The 25,628-nt window shown below is 52.5% G+C and overlaps 1 protein-coding gene across 5 annotated transcripts in view; it reads left to right on the top strand.

The window, feature by feature from the left end:
- UBE3C (ubiquitin protein ligase E3C) overlaps nucleotides 1-25,628 on the top strand; it is a 66,665-nt gene that overhangs the window by 19,834 nt on the left and 21,203 nt on the right. For 2 of the 5 annotated variants that reach the window (XM_016160957.2, XM_016160959.2), the window contains 8 exons: nucleotides 1,484-1,671; nucleotides 8,061-8,147; nucleotides 12,234-12,391; nucleotides 13,283-13,515; nucleotides 18,876-18,980; nucleotides 20,783-20,870; nucleotides 21,143-21,240; nucleotides 22,273-22,405. In XM_016160957.2, the coding sequence (XP_016016443.2) occupies nucleotides 1,484-1,671; nucleotides 8,061-8,147; nucleotides 12,234-12,391; nucleotides 13,283-13,515; nucleotides 18,876-18,980; nucleotides 20,783-20,870; nucleotides 21,143-21,240; nucleotides 22,273-22,405 (1,090 nt within the window). The remainder of the gene's footprint in view (nucleotides 1-1,483; nucleotides 1,672-8,060; nucleotides 8,148-12,233; nucleotides 12,392-13,282; nucleotides 13,516-18,875; nucleotides 18,981-20,782; nucleotides 20,871-21,142; nucleotides 21,241-22,272; nucleotides 22,406-25,628) is intronic. The other 3 variants (XM_016160958.2, XM_036230593.1, XM_016160960.2) reach the window with 3 other exon arrangements.

Below are 25,628 nucleotides of genomic sequence, written 5' to 3'. Positions count from 1 at the left end.
CAAGTAGAGTCGTTGGTTCACTCGTCAGTTCGACAGGTGATGAATGCGATGATGCATTTAAAGTCACGTTTATCTCTCAGTCTCCCTCTCCCTTTCCTGCCTCGTGCTGCTTACTGTGTGTTTTCAAGGAACGGGAAGTCTCTCTCTCTCTCTCTCTCTCTCTCACACACACACACACACACACACACACACACACACACACACACGATGTGTCCCTCGAGCGGTACCCCTGTTGGCCTCTTCCCTCATGCAGTCGAAGTGGCTGGAGGTGAGCCCCCGATGGGTGTTCGGTGCCTCGTAGGCAGGTGGGTTCAGCTGGCCTGTCGGAAGTCTGGTCTCAGGAAAGGGGGAGCAGCTTGGTCCAGCTGGGAGGACGGTTAATCACGAAGGTGAACACTGAGGTTTCGGTGGATGCTGGAATCGTCACACCTGTCAGAACTCAGAACCGTGCACTGGAGAGTGAGTTCTGTTGTATGGTCAAACAAAGAAGTGGGATCTGTAGGTGGAATGTAGATAAAACTTTTGTTTTTAGAAGACGGTTTTTGTACGCACTGTAATTTGTGCCATGTGAGGAGGGGGTGTGGGTGGTTTGCTGGAGACGCCCCGGGAAGCCCGTCCTCGCTGTGGGCACACTCGGACCAGAAGTGGGCACGTAGGCTTGCTCGTGCTGGCACGGCCGACATTGCAGAAGTGCGCTCTGGCGCCTCGTTGTTTATGTGGTCCTTGTTATGACGTCTTTGATCAGGTGCTTTTGATAGAAAGATTCAGTGTGGCACACAGAATTTATTTTATCTCTGATACGGTGTTTTATTACAAATTACACAAATTATGTCCATCTAGGTCTCCAAACAGTACAGTCACCAATACCTAGTGTCACGTACCAATTCATACTTACACATCTAGCTACAATACGGAAAATGCATATATTTTTGATTAATGCTCCAAATAGGTAAATTACATATAGCATTAACTCAGGTTTTATTCAGTGAGTCAGGTCTAGAAAAATTAAGACATAAAATAATAGATTTATGTATTTCATTTCGTTTTTAAATGAGTTCTTTAATAGTCAATTTTGTTTAAACTGTTATCTCAAATAATATTAAGTGGAAATTCCATCAATGATAATGTATTTTCACACATGTATGCTCAGTACAGTGTAGACCAAAAAATATGAAATACATTTTTCTTAAGATGCAAATACTGAAAATATGGTCACATCAGTGGGCAAAAGCTGAATGTTCACCGACCTGACCAGCTGGGCTCAGCTGGTGCTTGGTACCCATAGTGCCCGCGGCTCAGGGGTCCCAGTTACTCCGATGGGAGGAGGGTAGAGGTATCGAGACGCTCGTCGCGATGTGGATAAGTGCTGGATAATGCCTGTCTCGTGTTTCCACTTGAGGAAAGTAAGATTTTATATGTGTTCGCAGCGTAGTGCGTTCTAATGGCACACCGTTAAGGAGACTCATCTGTCTGGGCGTTTTAGGAGGACGGCCGGCTGTCAATCCCGTACGTAACAGAGGAGTGTCTGAGAAAGCTGGACACGAAGCAGCAGACCAGCACCCTGTTAGACCTGGTGTGGAGGGACTCCGCGGGCCAGGAGGCCTTCACCCTGGTGGCCGCCGTCTGCCACACGCTCATGGTGCAGCATCGGGTGATGGTGCCCAAAGCCAGGCAAGTCCGCTTGGGGTGCCGGCGCGAGAGCGCGGGCGCGCGCCTTCCCCCCCGCCCCCGCCTCGGTCTCCGTCTGCACCGTGTCCTCCGCTCCGCCTCCCCGGACGTGCTGTAGGATGTTCTGCTGTCCACGCGCTTGGTGGGAAATGCAAGTGTGTTTTTCTTTCCCGAACCAGCTGTTCTGAGTCCTTGTGCTGCCCGTGAGTCTCTGAAGTGCCCTGTGTGTAAGATGTTAACAAATCACAGAAGCTCACCTTCCCGTAGCGTCCTGGGAATGAGAGGAGCTTGGCTCTCACCTCGCGTTCTCAGAGGCGGCCTTGCTCCGGCCCTTGCCGAACCAGCACGCGGCGTCGCGCACAGCGCCCTGCGCCAGGCCGCCGCGGCAGCTCACTCTGGCGCTGACAGGTTTGCTTTTCACACGTTTGGAAGAAACTTTTGAGATGGAAAAGCAAGTTAAAATGTGGCTAATTTATGCTTAGATACTTGTGATGATGATCTTGAACTATTTTTTCCCTCTATTTTGAATGATAGTTTAGCGATTTCTTGGAACTTTAAGAGAAAAATATTACATAGAATTCAGTGCAGAAATATGTAGTAATTCTACTAGGAACAGAGGGACGGCTGTTAGAGGCCACCTGCTGCCCGGCCCTGTCAGTAAGTAGCTCCTGCGATGTCAGATGACTTACGTCACCCCAGAGGGTCCACTTTGGTTTTATAAAACGCTAGCCCCTGACATGAAAAGAGCTGTTTCTTCTGTTGGGGAAGCTTCCTTTGAAATGAGCTGTGTGTGGGACACGTCATCGGCCGAAGGGCCTTGTCAGCACTGACATCGCCCGCTAATTGGGTGTCATCTTAGCCGATGGCGTTTATTGCTGCTGGAGGAAGGGAGATGCCCGTGCGCTGTGACCCTCCCGGTGATTAGCCCCTGGTAGGCGAATTACCTCAGAGCAGGATGTGAGATCTGAGGATCCCAACTAGGTGGGACACTCGCTTTGATTGTGTCCACCGAGAGTAATTGCTGCATCTCCCCGTCGCTGCGCGCGGCCTGCTTCGTGGGGTGGCGCCCATCTCCTCTGCGAGCTGCTTGCGGGGCTTCGTTACGGCTGGAGTCTGTTAGGCTTACGTGTTTAGAACGTTTCGTAGCTCAGGAAAGAGCAAACAGGCTGGTTTTAACCAGTGTAGGTTTTAACTGCTTTCCACTTTGTAAAAAGGTATTTAAAACACGATTAGAAAACTGCGGGCCGAGAGCTCATGCCCTTTTGTCCCATGGAGATTTGCCGTTGTGCTTTGTGTCCAGCGGTGACCGTCAGCTGCTTAGTCCTTTTCTGCTCGGTCGGTCTCTGGGTGAGCTGTCCCATACAGGTGGCTCCAGCCACTTCCCACAGTCCCCAGGGCTGTGCTCGGACCACTCACGGCACCTGCGGCCGAACTCGGCACCTCTCCCCAGCCCGGCCGCTGCTGGTGGACCTCGGAATTGGAGCACAAGCCCATTCCTCGGCCCTGCTGGCCGCGTCTCCCGTGCCCAGCAGTCATGTGTGGCCGGTGGCTCTGACCGGCTTCACCATCCCGGGAGGCTGTGGGGCTGCGCGTGGCCCTGGTGGCCGGCCTGCATCCGGCCCGCATCCGGGCCTGTCTCGGTAGCCCCCCCCCCCCCCCCCCGCTTGTGGCCGCCGCAGTCCGCGAGCGCTGCTCTTTACGCGTCGTGCTTTGCCAGACCGAATCGTCAGGACGGAACCCTGATTGCTGCACCCTCCTGTCTGCACATCTGCCGGCGGGCCCCCCGTGCTTCCCGGGGCGCGCGCTCCGTGGCTGGCTGGCTTGTGGAAGCTGCCCTGACGGCCCTTCGCTTACCTCTGGCTTCATCTCTGGCCTCGGCCGTGCCTCGTTTCTTGTGTTTTCTGGATCCCGTTGTGCTGCCGTCGCGCCCTTGGGTGGCTCGCGCCTCCTCCTCTGCTGCGCCCATCTCTGCCCAGATGCATCTTCCCGCTGCTTGTCTGTCCTGGCTGAGCTGTCTGTCACTCACGCTCAGGTCACCGCCTCTCAGAAGCCTCCCCTCTCACGCCAGCTCCGGGGCATTTCCGTTTTATGGTCGCTACTCCATTCGGAGTGTGGGTTTGTAAGGAGTCGGGTTTACCTGTAAGGTGGGTAGATTGGCATATTCTTGGGGCTGTGGCTCTTTTGTTCTATTAATATCTAAAAAGTTTGAAACAGAATTTTAAGGGCAGTGTTTTAGGGATCAGAAAGGTGGATACTATAATTTGCTTATAGTTTTCTTGAAAATGCATCCAATCCTAAGGCTTCACAAATCAGTTATATTGCAACACATTCTTGCTTTTTCTACCAAAAACGGATGGCATGGGCCAGCTTGATTGTGTGTTATCGAGCATCATGGTTTAGACCGCGTGCCGTGAAAGCGGACGGCGCCCCCGCCCGCCCCGTTTGCTCGGCGCGCTCGGCCCTGGGCTGCAGGGCCGCGTCCTCCGGGGTGGACACGGGGCCCACCACAGACGCGCCTGTGGGCGACGTGCGTGTTCCTGTCACGTGTCACGTGTGCAGTGCAGTTAAGAACCCTCGTGGTTTTGTAAGCAGCTTTTCATAGTATTTTCGAAAAATATTGAGGACGTACGTAAGAGAGAAACAAATTTGTTTTTTTAACCTATAATTTCACATTTACTTTTTATTATCAGTCACATTTTCAGTATAATCAATAGGTTTAATCAGCTACCGATTCACGTTAAAATTCCATTCTATTAGGTCAAATAAAATTCGTGAGCTTTTTAACATTTCCACACAATGATTTCTTTATTAAACCTTTTGAAATCGTATGTAGATGATAAATTGGCGGTAGATATTGGTAGACACATCAAAACAATAAAGCAGGCTAGTGTTAGTCACATTAAGCCAATGTAATCTGAAGTGAGTGTTGAAACTTAACATTTTGTAAAGACTCGCGAGTGGCAGTTGATTCACAGAGCAGACAGGTGGTGGGGAGGGGGCGCGGGGAGGGCGCGCGGGGGGGGGCTGCTGGGGGCTTCCGCTGCTCCCTCTTCAGAGCAGTGCTAAGGAAACGGAGTGGGGGCCCCACGGAGCGTTGCGGCGACGGGCGGCTCTCCCCTTTCGTTGAAACTGGCCCGGGAGAAAGCACGGTTGCGCCCGCTCACGTTGGACTGCAGCGAGCGGGCTGTCGGGGCCGGAGCCCCGCGCAGGGCCGTCCCCGTAACGGCCGTGCCTGGCGCTCCCCCTCCGTCCTCCGTGCCTGGCTCGCCGAGGAAGAAAAATTTTTTGGCAGGTTGCCTCCAACTGAAATATGTCTCGAAGTTTTTATTATCATTAAGGAAATTTAGAATTTGTTTTTGATCTTGCATTATCTCAGAGGTGGAATGTATTTTAATATTGCTATTTAGTATTGCTTTTGCCGAGAAAGTGGTGCTTCGAGTAGGAAAGCGCCACGCGTGACGTTTGTACCTGTGTGCTGCAGGGGTGGGGGGTCTCCGGGTGGCCCGCACGTTTCTTTCTCCTGTGACAGCCTTACGTACAGAGCAGCGCTGAGAACACCTTGCCGCTGCGACCCCACTGTCCGCGTGAGCTGCTGTCGTCCACCGTGTTCTCTTTAGTAACGTGGACTGTCTCTGCGGACAGGTGGCTGGCATTTATGACCTGAGTTGAAAATGTCGCCCTTTACTAATTAACTCATAGGACTGTCTTAGCTAGATAAAACTTAATGGGCAGTTTTTAACGTATCCCAGTATATGTAAAGAATGTCACTTTCTCTAATTGAAAAATAAAAATTGAAAAAAAAAAAACATAGTACCCCCCAAAAAAAAGAAAATGTCCTTTCTTTCTCTTTTAGCAGTAAAGCCCCAAACTAAATAACCATCAATAATTTATAAAAATGTTTAATTTATTTTGTTACTGCCTATTGAGTGATTAAGTTAGGAAATATAATTGTTACAAAGTAAACTTGAAATATAACTTTTGAAATGTATAACCATTAAAATGGTGTTTCAGATATACATGGAAAGGTGTTAATTATAATTTTTTTGTGAGAAAATATAAGAGAATATATTGGGAGAACTCATTTTTGTTTACCTCTGTACACAGCATTTGTATGATTTATACCAAAGTACTAACTCTCAGTGTTTCTGGGAAGGTCAGGGGAAATGTTGCAAATTTTCTTTTGCCATGTTGTGGTATTGTTAAGAAAAAACAAAGGAAACACCTTTTGAAAATACGCAGTTTTTCAGGTTTTTTGAGGTGGTCGATATTAGTATTTATATTGAACACAGTTTGAGGAGTCTTGATATCAGTAACATTACACTAGATGATGTATTGTTGACAGGAACTCAGTTTCTTCACCGAAGGGAAATAAGGCCAGCAAACATTAACCTTCCAGAGTTTATGTTGAAAGTTCGCGTTTTCCATAGCTTTTTTCTTATTCTTTTTTCTGTGTGGTTGTTTGGGTATCTGTTACAGCGTATAAGACTTCATAAAGAGAATCAAAACTTTCACACTCCATTTATGTATTTGGTTCACGGTGAGCGTTTGGATACCCCGGGGACGGGCGTGTGTCCCCACTTCCCGACGCAGCTCTGGTCCTCAGCAGGACGGCCCGGCCTGCAGTGGGTTCTAGGCGGCCGCGTGGTGGACAGCGCTGGGGCTGGTTCGGCGTGCTTCGCAGTCAGGTCGTGTAATTGGCTTCTGTAACTTACGTGTCATTACTGTTGTTCATTATGCCAATAGATTTTTAAAAACTTTCTCAGCCTAGTTTTGAGATTCGGCCAGTCGGCTTTCCTGCGGGTCAGGGTAGTGGTACCTCTCTGTCACAGTGCGCACTTGTGACAGACAGCACGCTCTGTGTGGGATTCTGCGTGGGGCTGGGAAAGACCTTGGACTGGAGGTCCAGCCCTTCGTTTCCTCAGGAAAGCAGAGTGCTTTCGGCCCCTGGACGTTTGAAGAGGGGCTGGGCTGAAAGGCGTCATGATTCTGGGTGGCGGTTTCGTCCTTTACGCTCTCACTGGTTTTCATGCTTGTGCTTTTAATGCCGTTTGGACACCCGAGGCTGCACCCCCTGCGATGACATTGGGCGCTCCCGTCGGCGGTGCTCGCCCTCGGAGACACTGACCCCAAGGGACGGTCACATCTTTTGGCTTGAAAACACTCCGTGGAGCAAGTTCGAGGTTTCTTTTTTATTGAAGTGACTTATTTCTCTTCCACTACGGGCATTTAAACTAATACACTTCTCACAAGATTTAGTCTATGAAAGTATTTTACACTCTTCTCCTCCGTACAGTGTTTACAGTAAGTCCAGCCATGACGTCATAGAGAGTCGTGGGTGCACACTGCATCCATTTACCGTTATGGCCATTTCCCAGGAAACCCGAGGGGCCCCCGGGCTGTGGTCCCACCGTCGAGGGGGCGGGGGAGCCCCGTCCTCAGCGGCCTCGGTGTCCGCCTGCTCCGCCGTCCTGGAGCCAGACGGCGCGTCGGCCTCAGCACCCCGCCAGAGGCGTGGCGGGCCGGATGACGTGTGGGTGTTAGCGGTCCCCAGCAGCACTCCGCACGTCTCCCCGGCCCTCGCTGACGCGCGCCCGTCCCACAGTGGAGACCGGTGCCCCTGCACCTGCTGCCCGAGCCGCGTGGCCGCGCCCCCTGCCCGTCCGAGCCGTGGGAAGGCGGCTCACGCGGTTCCCTGGCGCCGGGGCCCCGCCGTTCCAACCTTGCTGACTGTGATTTAGTCTCATCCATGAAATGTCATGCTTGCACTTCCAAACGTGTTTCATGCAAATTTTTTTTCCCGATTTTAAAATTGTGGCTACCAAGTATATCCTGTTTCAATATGCAGTTTCCTGCATAGGGCTAAGTTAGGTGGTCCACAAGGTTCTTTAGTTTCTAAGTCAAATCGATGTTATACAGAAGGCGGTTTTAACCTTTAATGAAAATATATTTTTGGGTTTAAATTATTTTTAGATATTAACGTTTTGAAAAACAATTTTATGTGTGTGTTTCAAGGATGATGGCATAAAGCCAGTCACCACACACGTAGGTGTTTCAGAGGTCTATCGGTGGTGCCGTCGGCCACCGGCATGTCACAGTGTGTTCACACGGGGCGGCCCGTCCCAGCGGGGCGCACACTCACCTCGCACTGGCCCACAGCCCCTCTCCCGAGGGCCAGACCTCGGAGCCGCGGCCCGGCCAGCTGTGCTCTGGGGCGGCAGCCGGGTGCCGGGGACGGTCGGCGGCGGCCCTCACTCGCCAGGCAGCCCGCCGCGCGAGCCCGCTCTCTGGTGGTGACATGGTGTTTCCCGCACTGCGCCTCATCCTCGGGGCCCAGCTTTCCGAAGACCCGCGCTGACGCGAGCTCGCTGACCCTCGCTTCCCGTTCCTTCCAGGCTCCTCTACAGCTTGGCCTTTAACGCCAGGTTCCTGCGGCACCTCTGGTTCCTCATATCCTCGATGACCACGCGGATGATCACAGGGTACGTACGTGCCGCGCGGCCGCGCACCTGGAGCTCAGGACCCGGGAGGTGGCGCGCGAACACGCCCTGCGAGGAGGGGTTTTTAAACACTACTCACAATTAGCGTGTTTCATGTTAGAAGGCAATTCCAGTGGTCTCAATTTCATAAGAAAAAGTTAATGCCAATTATACATGTAGTTGTATATATTATGAATATGGTTTTATCTAAGGGTTAATTTGTATTATAAATCTGTCATGTTTCGAAAACGAGATTTGAAATTTTTTTGCTTTGCAAACATTAAAGCTATCAGATATCGTAGAAGTAGGTTTTAAAACCTTTACGTTGAAGTATTTTTTTTATCTGAATCTCTCTGTAATTCGAAGGCTAGACTCTTTAACGTGCAGGTTTTAATTGAACGTGTGGTAAGCGGAGAATTTCACATTCACGGTAAGCTGCCTTAGCCCATCGCCATGCGGAGTTCCCCTGTCGGGGTCACGGCGACGCCCCCCCCCCCCCCCCACACACACACTGTGACGCGGAGAGACGGAGTGTGACTCCGGTTGTTGGAGACCGATCTCGCACGTGTGTGGCGCTGCACGCGCCGGCCTTGCCCGCTCTGGCGCAAGGGCGCGACTCTGGTTCGGGGCAGAGCCTCGGAGGGAGGAGTGTTTCTTTTGTTTTGTTTTTTGGATTTTGGGCGGACTAGACAAAAAGTGAAGGGAGGCGTTTTGGCGGGTGCGGGCGGGGCGTTGGCGTGTGAGTGTGCAGGCGCGTCACGGCGTGGTCTGTGACCCGTAGATGGTGCTGGAAGGCCCTGTCCGGGGTGTGCGGATCCCGCGCGTCGCTGTGGGCTGGAGGGGGCCAGGGCCACGTTTCCGCGCCCACGCCAGGCGCCGTCAGCCCTGTGTCCGGCCCTCCGTGCAGAGTCATTCGTATGACGGGGGGGTGTCCATTCGTTGATGGCATTACTTTGAGTTACTTTCATGCTTTTTTCATTCAATTTTAATGCATCCTAAGTGAGCAAAGTTGTTTTTAATGGTACCATTGCAACAGGTAAAACTCATAAAGGTTGGTGATTTGTGTATCCGCGGTGAAGGCGCAGACGTAGAGATACGAGAAAAACCTAGAAATGTTCTTTCATAGCTCTTCATTGTCAGATTGAAACGTAAGGCTGTTAGGTATGTTTTAGTTTGGTTTTGGTACATTTTAGCTGCTTATGACCACGGCAGCCTTGTCTTCTGGAGTGACAGGTTCGTTTAAGGCAGAAGGAGACTGGGACTCACCGGGACAGTAAATTGCCATTGGCCTGTGGTGCCTCAGCTCAGCAGCCGAGCTCTGCCCGATGCTTGCTCTCTCGTCGATGGTATTTGTCTCTGGGTGAGGAAGTGGAGTCGTGGTGTGTGAAAGAAAAACGAGGTGATCTAATTACTTTAAGTCGTTAGTATTATTTAATAAGTTGGTAAAGTCATACACATTTTTTCAAAACTCATTTCTTAAAAGCCTATGTGAGAATTTGAGGTGTCTTTTTACTTATTTAATTTATTAAAATAAAGTCCCTCAAGAAACTTAGAGTATATTCATCAACTCCGATGTACGTATCATCGTGTTGACCACCGGAATAAAATGCCTGATTTTTCTGAAAATGGCATTGAGTTTAATCTGAAAGTAGTTTTACGGCCAGACACGCACAGCCAGGACCCCTCACTGCAGTGGGCGTGGGGGCCGCCAGAGGAGCTGCAGCCTGGAGGCCAGCTCCCGGGTCCGAGCCCGGGGCCTGCAGCCCGACAGGCTCCCGGGGGATTGGGCTGCAGGCGGAGAGGGGCCCCGTGACCGGCCGGCCTCTCTCTTCCTGAGACTGTGCTTTACCAAGCCTGGTGCGAGGGCCCTCGGCCCATGCCACCGGCCCCCTTGGTGAGCAGCGTGCCCGTCCCCGACCCCGAGGCTGGCATGGCCCTCAGGGCCTGTCACTCAGCAGGCTGTTGTGACGACGTGGCGCCTGCTTCTCCCTGCGTCTGCACCGGTAGTGCTCTGCAGGATTTGGGACAGGTGTGCGCTCAGCACGGCTCCAGGGCGGAGGGCCCCCCCAGGCCGCGGTGTAGCAGGGGCCACCGGCCTCGTCAAGACGTCTGCCCCGGCCGGCTCTCCTGTCACAGTCAGTGTGTCTTCCTTTACGGCGAGTTATGGACTTTTGATTTGCACGTAAGTCTTTGAGACTGACCTGTTTTCAGAGGTGCATTGAGTCAGCGTTTCTGGCGGGAAGCGCGGCCAGCAGAGGATCAGGACCGACGTTTCGTTTCTGTCCCGGCCGGACGGGAGCAGGCGCACGCCTGACCCTCCGTGCCAGTCACATTCCCTGTCACTAGAGTGACAGTGACGAATGCCTTTGCAAGGCTCCCGGGCTTCAGGAGAACCAGCGAGCTCAGGCCAGGAGCCGCCTGCGTCCCTTCCAGGGTGCGGGAGGAGTGGCAGCGCGCCGGCAGGGGCGGCGGCGATTCCGGGCGCGGCCGCCGGCTGGCTGGCGTGCCCCTCTGCGAACTGGATAGCGGCCGAGCTGGTCCGTCACTCTCGGAGCCGCAGGAGACGCTTTCTTCCCGTCGCAGCGGCTCCCGCGGCGCCTCGCGTCCCCCTCGGACTCGCTCGTCAGTCGCCTCCATCGCTCTTGTAGTCCGCGTTCAGGGGCAAGGCGACCCGAGGACCCACACTTGCTATTGTTAATGTCTACAGAGCACGCGACGCTAAACGTTTTCCTCCGTGCATCGGCACAGTGCCGCTGTGGGTGGCCCCGTGCTCGGCTTGGTGGGGAGAGACTCGGGAGGTAGGAGGGGACCCCCCCTGTCCTCGCCACCGGGCAGGTCAGGAAGCGAGTGCCGCCCAGTTAAGTGGCCCTGCGCCTCGCTCAGCCTCCACAGGCACAGCTTTTTTCCGTCACCCCGGCTTTGGCAGGGGAGTGGGGCGTTTGTACTTTGTCCCTTTGTGCATGTCCTCACGGCATGCGTATGTGGACCAAACCCTTCATCCCAGAATTCATTGGCTGTGGTGCTCGGTGCTGCCTGCACGTGTGAGCGAGGTGCCCCCGGGTGGCCAGGTCGGTGGCCGGAGCGTGCTTCTCAGCGGGAACAGTCCGCCTGGGTCCCTGTCGACGGCACAGCTCCCCACGGAGGCCCTGAAGCCCTCGGGGTCCAGTCGGGCTCAGCGGAGCCGCGCCGGGCCTGCACTTGTAGAACCTGGGGCAGTGCCGGCTGGTAGGCGACGGGCGGGCCCTGCCCCCGGTCTCATCTCGCCTCCCGTGTGCCTGTGCCTTCGTGGACCTAGAGGTTCGGGGTCGCGCGTGAAGGAAGCTGAGGGGGTGGCCTTGCCGCAGCATTGCTAACCCAGGCCTGGCTGCGGGGGAAGAGTGCGGCGGCCCTCTGCGAGCCGAGTGGCCGCGTGTGACCTGGAGGGAGGGGCACGGGGTCCAGGTGGGAGAGGAGATGGAGGGGTCATGGCTTCTGACGGGCGCGGGGGCCGTCAGGATTTAGAACAGTAGCTGTATACAACAAACCAAAAACGTAAACTCATGTCTGGTGTGTCCAGTGGCCATAGGACAGCCCCACGTCAGAGCGGCCCTGGCCGGGCAGTGCGCAGGGACAGGCCGGTGGACGCACCTGGACAGGTGTAGAACGGGGCACCTTGCTCCTGAAGGTCCTCACCTGGGTGCGACGGTCAGCTGCTGCCACCGTCCCTGGGTGTAGTGGCCGGACGAGCGTCTCCCGCGGCCAGGCGGCCTGCCCCGGGGTGGGGTGCTTCTCAGCGCGGAGGCCACGCCAGGTCCTTGGCGGTGGCCTTGCTCCCTGAACCTCGCTCCGTAGGGCCAGCCCTGGGCCACGGCTCGTCCTCAGCACCTGAACTTACCCAGTTACGGAGGGCGTTCGCGGGGAATGCTGTGTCGGTGTTGTTATTTCGTAACCTTTGTTGTTAGGGTGACTTTACCCTCCCTTTAAGTAGAGTCATTGCTAATGCAGATGTGATTTTCCATGATTATGTTTGCCTGGTGTTATGTCTTAATGTGTTCCCAAACTAAAACTCATCTTGAAATCCTGGTTTTTCTCTCCCTTTCCCCAATCAAGGTCCATGGTGCCTCTGCTGCAGGTGATCTCGAGGGGGTCCCCCATGTCGTTCGAGGATTCCGGTCGCATCATCCCACTCTTCTACCTGTTTAGCTCCTTGTTCAGTCATTCGCTCATTTCCATACATGATAACGAATTCTTCGGGGATCCCATAGAAGGTAAGGCGCTTTTTAACGGTGCGAGCTGTAGGGTTCGTCTTGTCGGCAGCGGTTTCAGGTGCACAGCACAGGGATCAGACGTCTGTGCGACCCACACGGCGGTCGCTCCTCGTGCTGAGCTTGCTGTCCCCGTGACCGTTTGACCTTCTTGGTCCCTTCCCCCCTTTTCACTGACTCCCCCAAACCCCCTCGCACTTGTCACCCTCAAAATGCTCTCTCCATATCCACGCGTTTGCTCCGTTTGTTTGTTCTGCTCTGCAGATTCCACACGCACGCACACGCACGCACACCCGTCTGGCAGTTGTCTCGCTCTGTCCGACTCGCTCCGCCCGGCGCACTGCCCTCTAGGTCCGCCATGCAGTATCTGCTGTCCCCTGTCCTTTAGTCTCTGCGTGTCTTTCGGTCTGAAGCATGAGTCTCTTGTTGGCCGCTTAGCTACAGGTCTTGTTTTTATATCTATTCAGCCACCCTGTCTTTCGATTGGAGCATTTAATTCTTTTTAATTGGAAGTACTCGTCGATAGATATGTAGTTATTGCCATTCTGTAGACTCTTGATATGTATTTTTTTTCTTAAAGAAGTCCCTCCCACATTTCCTGTAGTACTGGCTTGGTGGCGATGAACTCCTTTAGCTTTTTCTTGTCTGGGAAGCTCTTTATCTGCCCTTCGATTCTAAATGATAGCTTTGCGGGGCAGAGTCATCTTGGTTGTAGGTCCTGGTTTTCCTTACTTTGAATATTTTATGTTAAGTCAAAGGTAAGAATTTTGAGGAACCAGTTTGTCACTAGCCCCATGACCTATTTTCATAGATGATAGAAAAGTTTTAAGCCTTTCAGTGTGTACTGAGAAATTTTTACAAAGTTACGATAGAAAATTGGATCATGTTTTCCAGTTGTAGGTCAAAGACAATCATCCATGATGCCTTTTACTTTAGAGGAGCTAGTGATGCTGTCACGATGCCTTCGCGACGCATGCTTAGGGATCATCAAGCTGGCCTACCCGGAGACAAAGCCGGAAGTCCGAGAAGAATACGTCACCGCGTTCCAGAGCGTGGGAGTTACTACCAGTTCCGAAATGCAGCAGTGTATACAGATGGAGCAGAAACGGTGGATTCAGCTATTTAAGGTATAGAGCTGATATGCTTTTTGTTTACTGAGGTCAAAGAATGCGTAAATGTGTTTTGATTTGACTCATTTCAGAAGCACAGAAATACAGGTTTGCTTCAGGCATAATTTTTAATTTACAAAGCTTTTAAATTAAGAGAAGTCATTTTCATTTTACATTTGCTTTCTTTTAAAACCTTGTTTTTGCCTTGTTTCGTGCATCTTTTATAATTGCCCTGTGTACACTCAGTGACAAGATAACGTCTAAATAAAATTTTTAAACTTTTGATTTTTCACTAAAAGATCTCTTACAGACTTAAAAATCTTATAAGCAATTGATTAACAAAGGCGTAAGGTCATCCATTTAATGCAGGCTGAATATAAGTTATTTTCAGACACCTCCCTTTTAACCGTGCAGGGTGAGCGGTCAGGGGTCGCAGCGTCTGCAGAGTTGGCAGGAGACCACCACCACTGAGGACAGAGCCGTTGGTGTGGAAGGAAGGAAAAGAATAGGGTGCCCAGCTTCCCGTGAAATTTCTGCAGCAAACACAGCTCGTCAGCTAAAATCGCTCATTAAGGGAGTGAGAGCAGAAGAAACGCATTTTCCAAATTGAGTGCTAGATTTACAGTCCGCTTAGTGCTGGCGACCTCTCCACACTAATGTTCAGTCCGAGTCATCAGCTGTCCCTTTAGGTCTTTCATCACTGCTTTTGTCAAGCTATCTATTTAATTGAAAGAAGTTAATTGAATGAAAATGATCAACTAAGCTTGTATTAATATTGCTAATGGAACGTCCTTCTTGGCCACGCTGGGAGAAAGATGCCAGACTGACTTTAGGGAAGGCCCATTAGCGCCTGCTCCTCACCCGCCGGGCTAATTACGGCCGCCCGCCCGGCCCCGGCCCCAGCGCGTTTCCCTGACGCGCGGGCGTCGGCGGCGCCGGAGTCGCTGCTGGTGCTGTGACGGCGCTGAACGCAGTGCTAACGCTTCGGCGACTCTGCCGTGCGTGCAGGTGGCCGCGGTGCGCGCTCGCACGGTTCGTTCTCATTCCTGATCTCCGTGATCCTCGGTAAGCTTCGAAGGTCACGTGTGGAGCCCTCAGCATGTTTTTTCTTAAAGATGGACAGTTTTGCACCTTTTGTAAAAATAAGCTGAAAATAAGCTCTCTCACCCATTTAAACCCTATGATTCCTTTGTAAGCTTTTCCTGGACACGTGTTATGGTAGCACATGTGATTTTTTTAAAAAGTATTTAATTAAAATAAACTCTTGAGATCTTCGTTAATAAATCCTTCCATTAAGTAGGATACTAGGTATTATGTACAGTATCAGATAATATCATTATTTTATAGTACCTATTGAGAACTTAATTACTTTCACCTGACTGACAGGCTTATCTTTAGAACCCGGAAATTGTGAATTTAATAACGCTATGTATTTTCTCCTTGGCCCTATTTTATTTTGCTTAATCATTAAATAGAAATTTTGCACTAAATTTTTTCTTACGCCTCAAAGTATTCATAACCAATTGATTAAGGAATTCAGGGTTTTAAGAGTCAGGGTGAAAGTTCACTTTTTCTGGTTTTAGGATTGTTTTAGGTCAGACCTGAGTTTATAACAGAATTGTGTGAAGACAATTTTTTTGTAACAGAATTCCTATTGTTTGAAAGAAAATTTTTATACAACCTGTTAATGAGCCGAGCTGTAAAAATAAGGGTGAAAAATCAAGGCCTAGTCTTTTAGTAGGACGGGGTTCAGCTGTTGTTAGGTTTTTTTCATAGCAAAGATGATCTTTAACGTGAAATGAGAATCACCCTCGGGTGGCTGTCCCAGGCGCTGCCCGCAGTGTCGCAAGTGTCAGTTCGCTTGCTGCGGGCACTCTGCGGGGGGAGGGGGAGGGGCGCACCGCGATGGCCCCCACCTCACAGGTGAGGCCGTGTGGCCAGCAGGTGGGGTTGCCGCGTTGGACCTCGGCTGCGCCCCTGCGCCCCCTCTGGAAATTCCAGGGCTAAAATAAAGGGGTAGCATTTTTTATTTATCTCAGTGCCAAATTTGAGTTGAAGAATTCAAGGCAGGGTCGACCAGAGGGGGTGAGAGCGTTTGCCAGTGACTTCCTGCCTTCCGTGGATTCTGACAGAATTGCAGGTGGGGAGCCCTGACTCTTTCGGCTACCGGCCATTTTCATTTTTCAGTCCTGTGCTGGTCCTCGTGAACTAATTTCTGTGAGAGGCTCTGTTGGATGGCCGCAGAACATGGGATTTAAGTGGATAGAGTCATCTTTCTTTGTCACTATGAGAATGGAGGTCAGTTTCTGAGGCCTGCATTGGCACTGCTAAAACAGTTTGTGCATTTATCAAATTTATAAACTCCTCTTGACGTGTAATTTACAGCTGTAATTGCGTTAGCCCTGTGAGGAGATGGGAGGTCCGGCGGGACCCGTCCCTGCGGCCTGGCCTTCCGCTCGCTCAGAGCGCGCGCGCCGCACCCGACAGGCCCGGGGGCTTCCAGTTCCAAAAAGACTTTTTAAAAAGTTGAGTCAGAACGATGGCAGAGCCTGGACTCTCCCTCCCCTCGCGCGCCTCGCCCCTGTCGCGGCGGCCGAGCCTCGGGGCAGCCAGCGGCCCCTCGCGCTGCCGGGCCGCGCCGCGCCGTCTCCCGTCTCCTTGGGGGTTCGTCTGTGTTGTTCCTGACTGCGCGGTGACGTGGAAGCGTGCTGGGGACGTGTGTCTGTGACGCGTGGTGGCCGAGGCCTGTGGAACACTCGGTCAGCCGCCGGTCCATCCAGTGTAAAATCGCGACTCCAGTTTTCCTTCCCTTTCGCAGTCTGGTCGGCGTCTGTAGTTCTGTTAACGGTCACCTCCGGAAGCTGCCTTTTTGGTCCTAAACATCTGTCTAGCAGTTGGGTTCGTGATGCTGAAAATGAATGCAGAGCAAAGGAATGTGTTTAAGGGGTTTTGACATCACAAAATGGACCCACTTAAATTTTCATGGTGTTCTAAAATTTCTGTTTTCTTTTAAACTTAGAAGAAAACTGGTTTAAATGACGGTAATGTTCCCAGTTGAATTGAAGTATGAGATTCGACATTTCTAGAAAAGTATTTTGGACTGGGGCCCGAGCTAGCTAGTATTGCCAGAGTTAGCAAATAAAAATGTGTCATCTAGTTAAATTTGAATTTCAGATAATATATATTTTTTAAATATAATCATATCCTATGCAGTACTTGGGACATACTTACACTTTTTAAAAAGCAACATTTGAGAGGTACTTACACTTGGAATAAAGCAATATTTGGGACATATTCATACTAAAAATTATTTGACGCTTACATGACATTCAGATTTAACTGGGTGTCCCGACGTGGAGCTAGGGGAGGCAGTCCTGTGCGGGGCTCACCTTCGGCTCGGTGCCGGCACCTTTCCCTCGCTAAGGAGCGCTCGTCCGCCGTGGCCGTCCCCCAGTGCCCTGCCCCGGCGGCCCCGGCGGCCTCGGCGGCCGTCTCGGGCCCGGGCCCCTCTTCTGTCTTCTCTCCCCGTTCCCCCCACCTCTCTTTCTCCTCACCTCTTTTTTCTGAGGGGATCCGTAATACACGACAGAAGTAGTATGCGATTGCTTCCTTTTTCGTATTTAAAGCGCAAAACGCGAAAGGAGACGCCCTGTGCTGGAGCTCCTTGCTGCCGCGCTTCGCAGGGACTTAGAAGAACGTAAGTTGTGGCACTCGCTGCCCCACGGGTCGCGCAGCAGGGCCTGTGACCTGCGCAAGCGTCGGGCGCGTGGGGACGAGTGCGGGAGGGGTGGCGTTTCGTGGGCGCATTTCAGCGTGACGCCTCTCGCCCCAGAATCTCTGCGATGCAGTGGCGCTGGGTGGGAAGGGGGGGGCGGACTTCTGCTTGCGCACAGAAAGGCGGCCTGTCTGCGCGAGAGCCAGGCTGGGGGACTTCCAGGGACCATGCCGTGGGGCAGCAGCCACCCACGCAGACCCAGGACTCGGCCGTTCCCGGTGTCATCAGGCCCTGCCAGTGCGTCACTGAGCCCGTGCAGCCCCGTCACGGTCACCGTGGCGTTAGGACGGGCTTTGAAATGCCGCGATTAGGCGGCGAGACACATCCGTCAGTTCCAAGCTGCGCCCCACATCCGAGGGGTTTTACTGTGGCAGTGTGTCTGGTGGCCAGACCGCTTTCTGCCCGTGGGCATGTCCCTGCGGCGTCCACGTGGCGGTGGCCCGAGCCGTGAGCCACACACTGTTGGCAGGCACAGCGTCTGCAGCCCCGGGTGCCAGGCCCCGCGTGCCTGACGGGAGCACCTGCGTCCCTGCTCACAGCAGCGCTAACCCGGGGCTTGAAAGGGGCGTCTCGGTGACCGTCGAGACTGTGCAGCTCGCCTGTCTGGGGGGTGTGCTGGAAACTGTCGCATTATCCTAATTTTCTTTTTCCCAGCCAGGTTATGTTTTATCCGAACTCCTTACCCAAATTACATTGTACTTAGTTCGAGGCAGGGTGTACACGGCCCGGCTCACTTTCTTGGAAGATGCCATCATAATCTTAGTTTATTACATAATGGTTGTTAGATTGACTCCTGGTTGTAAAGGTTTAAAGCTTTGGATTTACAATTTCATGTTAGTTTATCTTTGTTTATTACATAATACGTTTCTATTTAACATAGAACTTCGAGTCTTTCTTAATCACAGTTATAAACTTGACTGTCGGGTGTTGGTCCCAAGACGGTCAGTGCATGCCGCCCAGGTCTCCAGCAGCTGGTTTGGCTCCGTCGTGTGGTAGGGGGCTCACATCACAGCCGGAGAGGGACCTGTGCTTGTGGGGAGAGGGTGGGGACGGGTGTGGCGTGGTCAGCGGGCGGTTGGGTGGGCCGGAGCCGCGGGGCTTCATGACGAAGTCGGACCCGGGCAGTGCCGCTGAGGGAAGCGGTGACCTTGCTTTTCTTGCTAGGAGGTGGGAGAGACGTGTCAGGACCCCCCCCAGCGCCTCACTGCAGTGTTTTTCAGAAACGTGAGAAGTGGCGTTTACCTTGGGAAGAAGGGGTGGCTGTGTGTGGACGCGTCCTGCACTGCGGCACGCGTGAGCTGCGCACTTGCTTCGGAACCTCGTTCCTGCCCTCGCAGCTTTGCAAGACCAGCCCCTGCCCCCGTTTGTGCTCACGTCTCTCTTTGTGGCCAGATAGCTGGCTGCTTGGTGCTTCAGGCTCGTTCTCATGGTCACAGAGTGAGACCCTCTCCCGTGGGCCACCAGTGGTCCGGGCCAGGTCCTGAGGGCTGGGCCCACGTGCCGTCGGGCGCTGCGGTGAAGAAGCACACCGTGTCCTTTGGCTTCCGGCTGGTGGCCATTGCCGAGCTCGTTGATGTGACGTGGTCCTGTTCTTCCTCTGCAGGTTATCACCAACCTAGTGAAAATGCTGAAGTCCAGAGACACGAGGAGAAATTTTTGTCCTCCAAATCACTGGCTGTCGGAACAAGAAGATATTAAAGCAGATAAGGTGTTACTGAAAGATCTTTTTCATGTTTTTTATTATGCATGTTTTTCAGCTTTTGTCTTGCTGGGGAAAAGAATAAATACTTTAAAAGTATTTATTATTTGTTATGTAACTAAGTATTAACAGAGTCCGGGGTTAAGGAGGTAAACTTTAAAGTTTTAACTTCTAAATCACATGAGAGAACATATAGCAACATCATTGCCCAAAACATGCACCCTGAGTTCGTTATTAACTTTAATTTGGTCTTTAGCCACAAATTAACTAGAAGCCTGATGATTCTTTTTTGCAGTTGAAACATATTTTGGTTTTATTAGTGTTACTCATCACTATATATTCAGCACTTAAAAGAAGTGGAGTTTACTCTTGATTTTGTAAAGGCGCGAAGCTGACCACCACTACGATTTAGATCCAAAGTGGATTCGGCTTTGTGACGTTTTATAAAATTGTGACTTTGACGGAGGACGTGAGGTGTCTTAACTTCTGTTTGTCAGAAAAAGGCACGACTGGCTGCCTTTCAGAACCTTGGGGGCGGGGGCAGAGTGGAGGCCCACAGAGGAGCCGAGATTCCAGAAGCGTCCGTGCAGACAGGTGCTGGAGGGCGGTTTCAGAAGCATCACTGTGTTCGCACGAGCTGCCGCATCTTCAGGCATGTGTCCTCGCGCTCTGCTCGCGGACCTGGCAGAGACACCTTGACGGGCCCTGTACAGGGGACGCCTCCGGGGCTAGGCGGGGCCAGGCGGGCCCCTGCACGGCGTCTCCACCAAAAAGAAGCCGTCGCTGGCACGAGGTTGCTTCTGTCACTGGGAGCAGGGCACCCCAAGGCCCGTGTGGAGGGGCTCCCGCCGGGCTGAGCACTGGCCGTGTCCGCTCTGAGAGTCATGAGACTCAAAGACGAACGTCATCGGCCGTTTGTGTAGGAGGCAGAGGAGCGGCCTCGTCGTTCTGAAGCCGTGCGCACCCAGCCCGCGTGTCCTGGCCGTGCAGCTGGTGCCGCGTGGTCCTGCTCCACGCGGGCCCGCTCCAGCCGGCAGCACGAAGGAGCGGCCTCTGAGCCACACGCTCGGCGCACGCTCAGAGCGCACTCAGAGCGCATCCACACGCGGCCCCATGACACGGGTCGGAGGCCCCGGGGTGGGGCGTGCAGCCAGGGGCGCAGTTGCCGCGCTGCTGCTCCGCCCCAGAAGGCTCTTCTCCAGGGAAACGCCTGCCGGAGCACAGGTTCTCGCCTGCATCGCTGCCCCCCTGTGGCCAGACGCAGCACCCCGAAGTGTGCTGCCGAAACCCAGGCCCGACGGGGTGGCAGGAATCGGAGGGCGAGGCGCGTGCAAGTTCCAGGCCCTGGGCGGTGGCAGGTCCCTGGCGCCCGGCTCTGCGGCCTCACCCGGGGCGCGAGGCTGGAGGCAGGCTGGGGCGCGCCCGAGTCCGCGGACTGCAGACAGGGCGCGCTGCTCCCGGCGCGTCGGGTACCGCACGGCCCAACCCAGCGTTTCAGAAAACGAGAAAATGCACGTTTGGCATCAGTAAGGGAGTGCGATGCGTTTTTCTTGGTAAAGCGGTCGTCGTGTGATGACTTCCTGTGTGTAGATGCTACGCACCATCAGATGGAGCAGGTAGAGGCTCCCTGGGCTGGCAGAGAACGCGGCCGACTGCAGAGGTGGGGGGGCCGCGTGCACCAGCGCAGGGGGGGCGGCGCAGGGTCGCCTGGAAAGGGCCCGCGGTCAGAGCGCGGCCCAGCTGACGAGATGGGGGGGCACAGGTCAGCTGCCGGGCGGACACGCACTGAGCAAGGCTTGCCGGCCCCGCAGGTGACGCAGCTGTACGTGCCGGCCTCCAGACACGCGTGGCGGTTCCGGCGCATGGGCAGGATAGGCCCCCTGCAGTCCAGCCTGGACGGTGAGTCCCGGGCCGCGCCGCCCACTCCGCCCTGCTCTGTGAGCGCGGCGCTGCACGCCGTGGCAGTCGCCCTCCCCGTGTGACCGGGCGAGCGCACACCGCGTGCAGTGGCTTTGGCACTCCACCGAGGACTCGGCCCCTCGCGGCCCCTCGCAGCCCCGCCCCGCCCCGGCCCCGCCGGCCTGTTTTTCTCTAGCTTTGCCTGTCCTGCAGCCTTGCGGGCCCCCCGGGGCGAGCATGCGTGACTAACGCAGCTTTCACACATGTCGTAGTGGGCGTGGAGTCCCCGCCGCTGTCCGTGTCCGAGGAGAGGCAGCTCGCCATCCTGACAGAGCTGCCCTTCGTGGTCCCCTTTGAGGAACGGGTCAAGGTATGCGCTTCGTTCTCCTTCCAGACTGACCATGGGTGTTCCGTTTCTGTCTCTTCAGGGTTAAAAAGTTAACACCAGTGGAAAAAACCTCAGAAGTTGCCGAGTGCATAGCTAATCCCGTAGTTTCTATTTTTCTCATTAGATGGTGATAGTTGACTGATTTATAAAAGTGTAATGCAGCCAAATAACTGCAAACTTGACATTTTTTCTTAGTTGTAACTGTAATCTTATTTTTCTATTTAGTAAGTTAGGCAGTATTTTTGGAAATGCAGATTTTTTGAAAAGATGCTTCTGTACATTATAATAAAGTTATTTATACTTCGTAAAACACTATGAAAAAATGGACAGGTACCTTCATTTCTCGCCTGGTGGTTTTTGGCTAACGTACAAAACCACGTCTACACTTAACCCGTTTCCAAATGTAATTTATAGTGTTTTTGTTCACCAACTTAGCAAATTTCTGTAGAGTACCAGGCTCTATTCCTAAGGAATGGCTTCAAGAGGGGTCGTCAGGCTTGCCCACTCTCTACAGGATAAACACAAGGATGAGTGAGTTCCTCGTGAAGCTCTTCCTGTTTCTTCATTCAAACACTTACACGCACGTGTGTACCTGGCGCTGCACGATTCCTGAGCTCCCTCTGCTGGAGCCTCGAGAAAATTACTTGACGGTCCAGATGGAGACGTCCTCGCTAACGTTAACACGCAGCCTGACAAACCGGTTCTTCACCCCGCCACTGGGGTTTCTAGGAAGGGTTTACAGGAGTGAGCGCTGGAAGTATGCTGTAGTACGTACGGGACTTAAAAAAAATTGTTGTAAACTGGGAAAAGGAGCAATGTTATAAATGCACAAATAGTACACATTTATTGATAAGGCATAAAATCAGTATATGATGCCTTGGTCTTTAAAATTGGTTTCAGAACTTGTAGAGATAAAAAGTTAAGGTTTATTTAACAGTTTTTTTTTTTTTGGTTGCTTATGTTTATGACAAAAAGTCTCGTTTCAAATAACCTCACGACTTCTCCTTTTATTAGATCTTTCAGAGGTTGATTTATGCAGATAAGCAAGAAGTTCAAGGAGACGGTCCATTTCTGGATGGAATTAATGTCACAATAAGAAGAAATTATATTTATGAAGATGCTTATGACAAACTTTCTCCAGAAAATGGTATTTATAATTCTCTATGTGTATGGCAGGGGGAGGCTGGGGAAGTATTTTAGAAAAGGTAATCATTAAAAACTTAGTGTCCATCATTTTGTCCTGTAATGACTTTTTAATACTGAAATATAGTAGGTCACATTTGAGAGGTATATATTATTAAATGTTATCCTTAAGATTGATGTATAATTGCTGCACCACAGACTTTCAAATTTGATTTTTTTAAGGAGAGAAACCTTACCCTCCCGCACCCCCAAATTTCTGTCTCTCAAATTGAGTGGACAACTTATAATTCAAAAAATTTGAATGGACAGCCATTTATACTTCCGTATTTTGGATATAACTTTATGTAAATAGTATAAATTGTGAGCCAAATTAAATATACCAAAGTAAACACCATCGCAATGTAAAACAATAGCGTGCTTTGCTGACAGTGTGTTTACCTCAAAGGGAATTACATTGTAACGACTCCTGGAGCAGCATTCAGAAGTCAGCGGCACATTCTCTTATGTTAATTGACGTCCAGCGTTAGAAGTTTTAGAGTTGCTAATTCATATAGTCATGACTCTAACTTCAGAGTGTGGAACCCGTGGCGTTGGCCCTGAATCGACGTTAAGCCAGTGCGGGAGCCGGTGCGGGAGCCGGTGGGGGGGCGTCCCCTGCAGAAGGACAGCGGCCCCCTCTCCTGGGGAAGCAAACCCTCTTGTTTCAAGTAACCTTTTTTCCCCGTCAAGAGCTAATCTTGTCCATCTGGGGGGCGGCGAGGGAGGCCAGCTGGTCCCCTCACCGCAGTCCAGCTTTTGTGCGCAAGCTTCTCATTTTTCGCATAATCTAGCTTTGTCATTTAATCTGCATCATGCCCCTCTGAAGCCAGCTGTCACAGACCACAGGCCGTGAACCCGCCACCACGCCAGGTCCCTCTTGCCTGGGCAGTATGACCATGCTCAGAGTGTCACGTGTGACCGAGACAACGGTCAGGAGTTCCGACTCCCGTTCCAACATATTTTTTGGGGGAAAAACTAGTTTTCCCTCCTGGGATCCACAGCCTCTCGTAAGCCAGTCGCAGGCGCCGTTGTGTTCGCGCCGATTGGCGGTTTTCCCGCTGCGTCTCCCGCCCCCCCAGCGGGCCTCGCGGCCTGACGGGGAGTCGGTGTCCGTCACTCAGCGCGCCGCGCCGAGCCTGCGGTGGGAGCTGCAGCAGGCCGGTGGATCCGCAGCCGGGCGGGCGGCGGGGCGCACGAGGGAGGACAGCCGAGATGCGGGGCGGGGCCGGCGCTGCGCCCAGGGGGCTCGGCCTCCTGCAGGTGCCTGCGCAGGGGCCCGTTGGGCAGGGCGGAATGTGCACTTACCAGCGCCTTTCACTTTAAAGCACTTCGTGGGGGTGATTCTTTAAGACGGAGCTGCCCGATGATAACAAGCCCCAGTTCCCTAGTGTGTTCTTAAGCTTAGAATCATTCGAAAGGTGATCACACGCCAACTCGCCAAGTGCCTGATAATTGCATTGAGTTTAAAGGATTTGGAAAAATCTTCTCCATAGTATTTATGTTGTAATGCTTTAAATCTTTGCAAACAGTCTCTAATTCAGGCCTTATTAATAAGAATTTTTAAATTGTGTGTGAAAGGTCTTTGATGTTTTGCTAGGCATATTAGTAAAATTTAGTATCGTCTCAGAGTGTTTAATTTTCTTAGGGGAACTTGGTTGGAGGTGCTCTGCTGACCGATCATTCCCTGTGATCGGTTAATCCAGGTACCGCATAGGTCACCTGCTCGTTAAGCAAACCCACCCTGTGCATGCTCGTCACCTCAGCTCCGCAGAACGGTGTTCACGAGCGGGTGCCAGTGCCGCTGACAGGTGCGTCGTCTGTCTGGGCGGAGCTCAGAGAAGCCGGGAGAGGAGCTACGCGGGCAGCGACGCGGGTCTCGGCACAGCGATGGCCGCGTGTGCTCCTCGCCCGGCACCGCCCCGGGGGCCAGCCCGGTCTGGACCGCGACTTCTCCCCGGGGAGCACTGGTCAGCTCTAGGCGCAGGTCATTGCGAGGACTGTGGAGGTGGCACAGCTCGGCCCTGACCTCAGGGGACAGATGGCCGGAGTCTTTTCCTGAGAGCCCCACTCACTAGGCCATGTGTTGCTTGGTTACGTTTTGTCTTGTTTAATGGGTAGGATTTATTACATTGTTTTCCTGAAGAAGAAACGATAATATGGTAAAATCAAAGTAGTATTTTACTTAGGTTTTTTTGCTAAAACTCTTCTAAATAAGTATATATTTTAATTTGCCCTTAGACACAGGTAGCAGCGAGACACCCAAAAAGCTGGATTTGATTCTGAAAATATCCTTGTTGCAGAGATGCACTTCAGGGAGCTGCAGGCCCTCAGTGTGGCCATAATCGAGGGGGTCTCCTGTGAGGGGCCCTGGAGCCTCTGCGGGATGGTGACCCTGGCTTTGAGCATCGGCCCCACAGTGTGAATCAAAGGGTTAAAAGACGGACTGTGGCCGAGCACTTCCCACTTACAAGTTGTTTGTTTTTTTTAAATAACTGCAGCACCCGGTATTCCCAGGTGGTCTCCCATCCAAGTACGAACCAGGCCCGACTAAGCTTGGCTTCTGAGATCAGACAGGATTGGGCATGTTCAGGGTGGCGTGGCCGTAGACTCCACTTACAAATTTTTACACATAGAATTTTTATAAAATCTGCTGCTAACCACTGACCAGCATCTTGAGACTGACTATATCTGACAAATAAATGCTTGTAGTTCACCTGTAAAATGGGGTATTAAGAGGAGATGCATAAAGGTAAGAAATCGCCAGCTGCATTTTTGGATCATGTCTGTAATTACCTGCTTAGGTTTCTTTAGCATTTACTTAGAACTTGAGATCGCATGCGTTTTGTAACGATGTTGATCAGGACAGTAGAAGCACGTAGCTATTTGTGGAACTTAGTCACGTTCTTCATGGAAGTATAGTTAAATTTAGAAAATAAAGGAGACTACGTGGAGCAGAAAGAGCGCCTGCCTCGTGGGTAGCAGACGCCCTTGCAGCATTAGCCACGTGCCTCCCAGCAAACGGGTGCACCTCCCCGTCCTGGGTTTCTCACTGCAGAGTGGCGGGCTGACCGAGCAGGGAGGGGGCCCCAAGCCCTGGGCTGCTGACAGGTGCCAGTCCGCGGCCTGTGAGCGCCCGGGCCGCACAGTAGGAGGCGAGCGGTGGGCGAATGAACGAAGCTTCCTCTGCA

This window comes from Rousettus aegyptiacus, unplaced genomic scaffold, assembly GCF_014176215.1.
Source record: "Rousettus aegyptiacus isolate mRouAeg1 unplaced genomic scaffold, mRouAeg1.p scaffold_m13_p_13, whole genome shotgun sequence".
NCBI lineage: Eukaryota > Metazoa > Chordata > Mammalia > Chiroptera > Pteropodidae > Rousettus > Rousettus aegyptiacus.
Note: the sequence above shows the minus strand (reverse complement) of the source record. Positions and strands in the feature narration are given on the sequence as shown.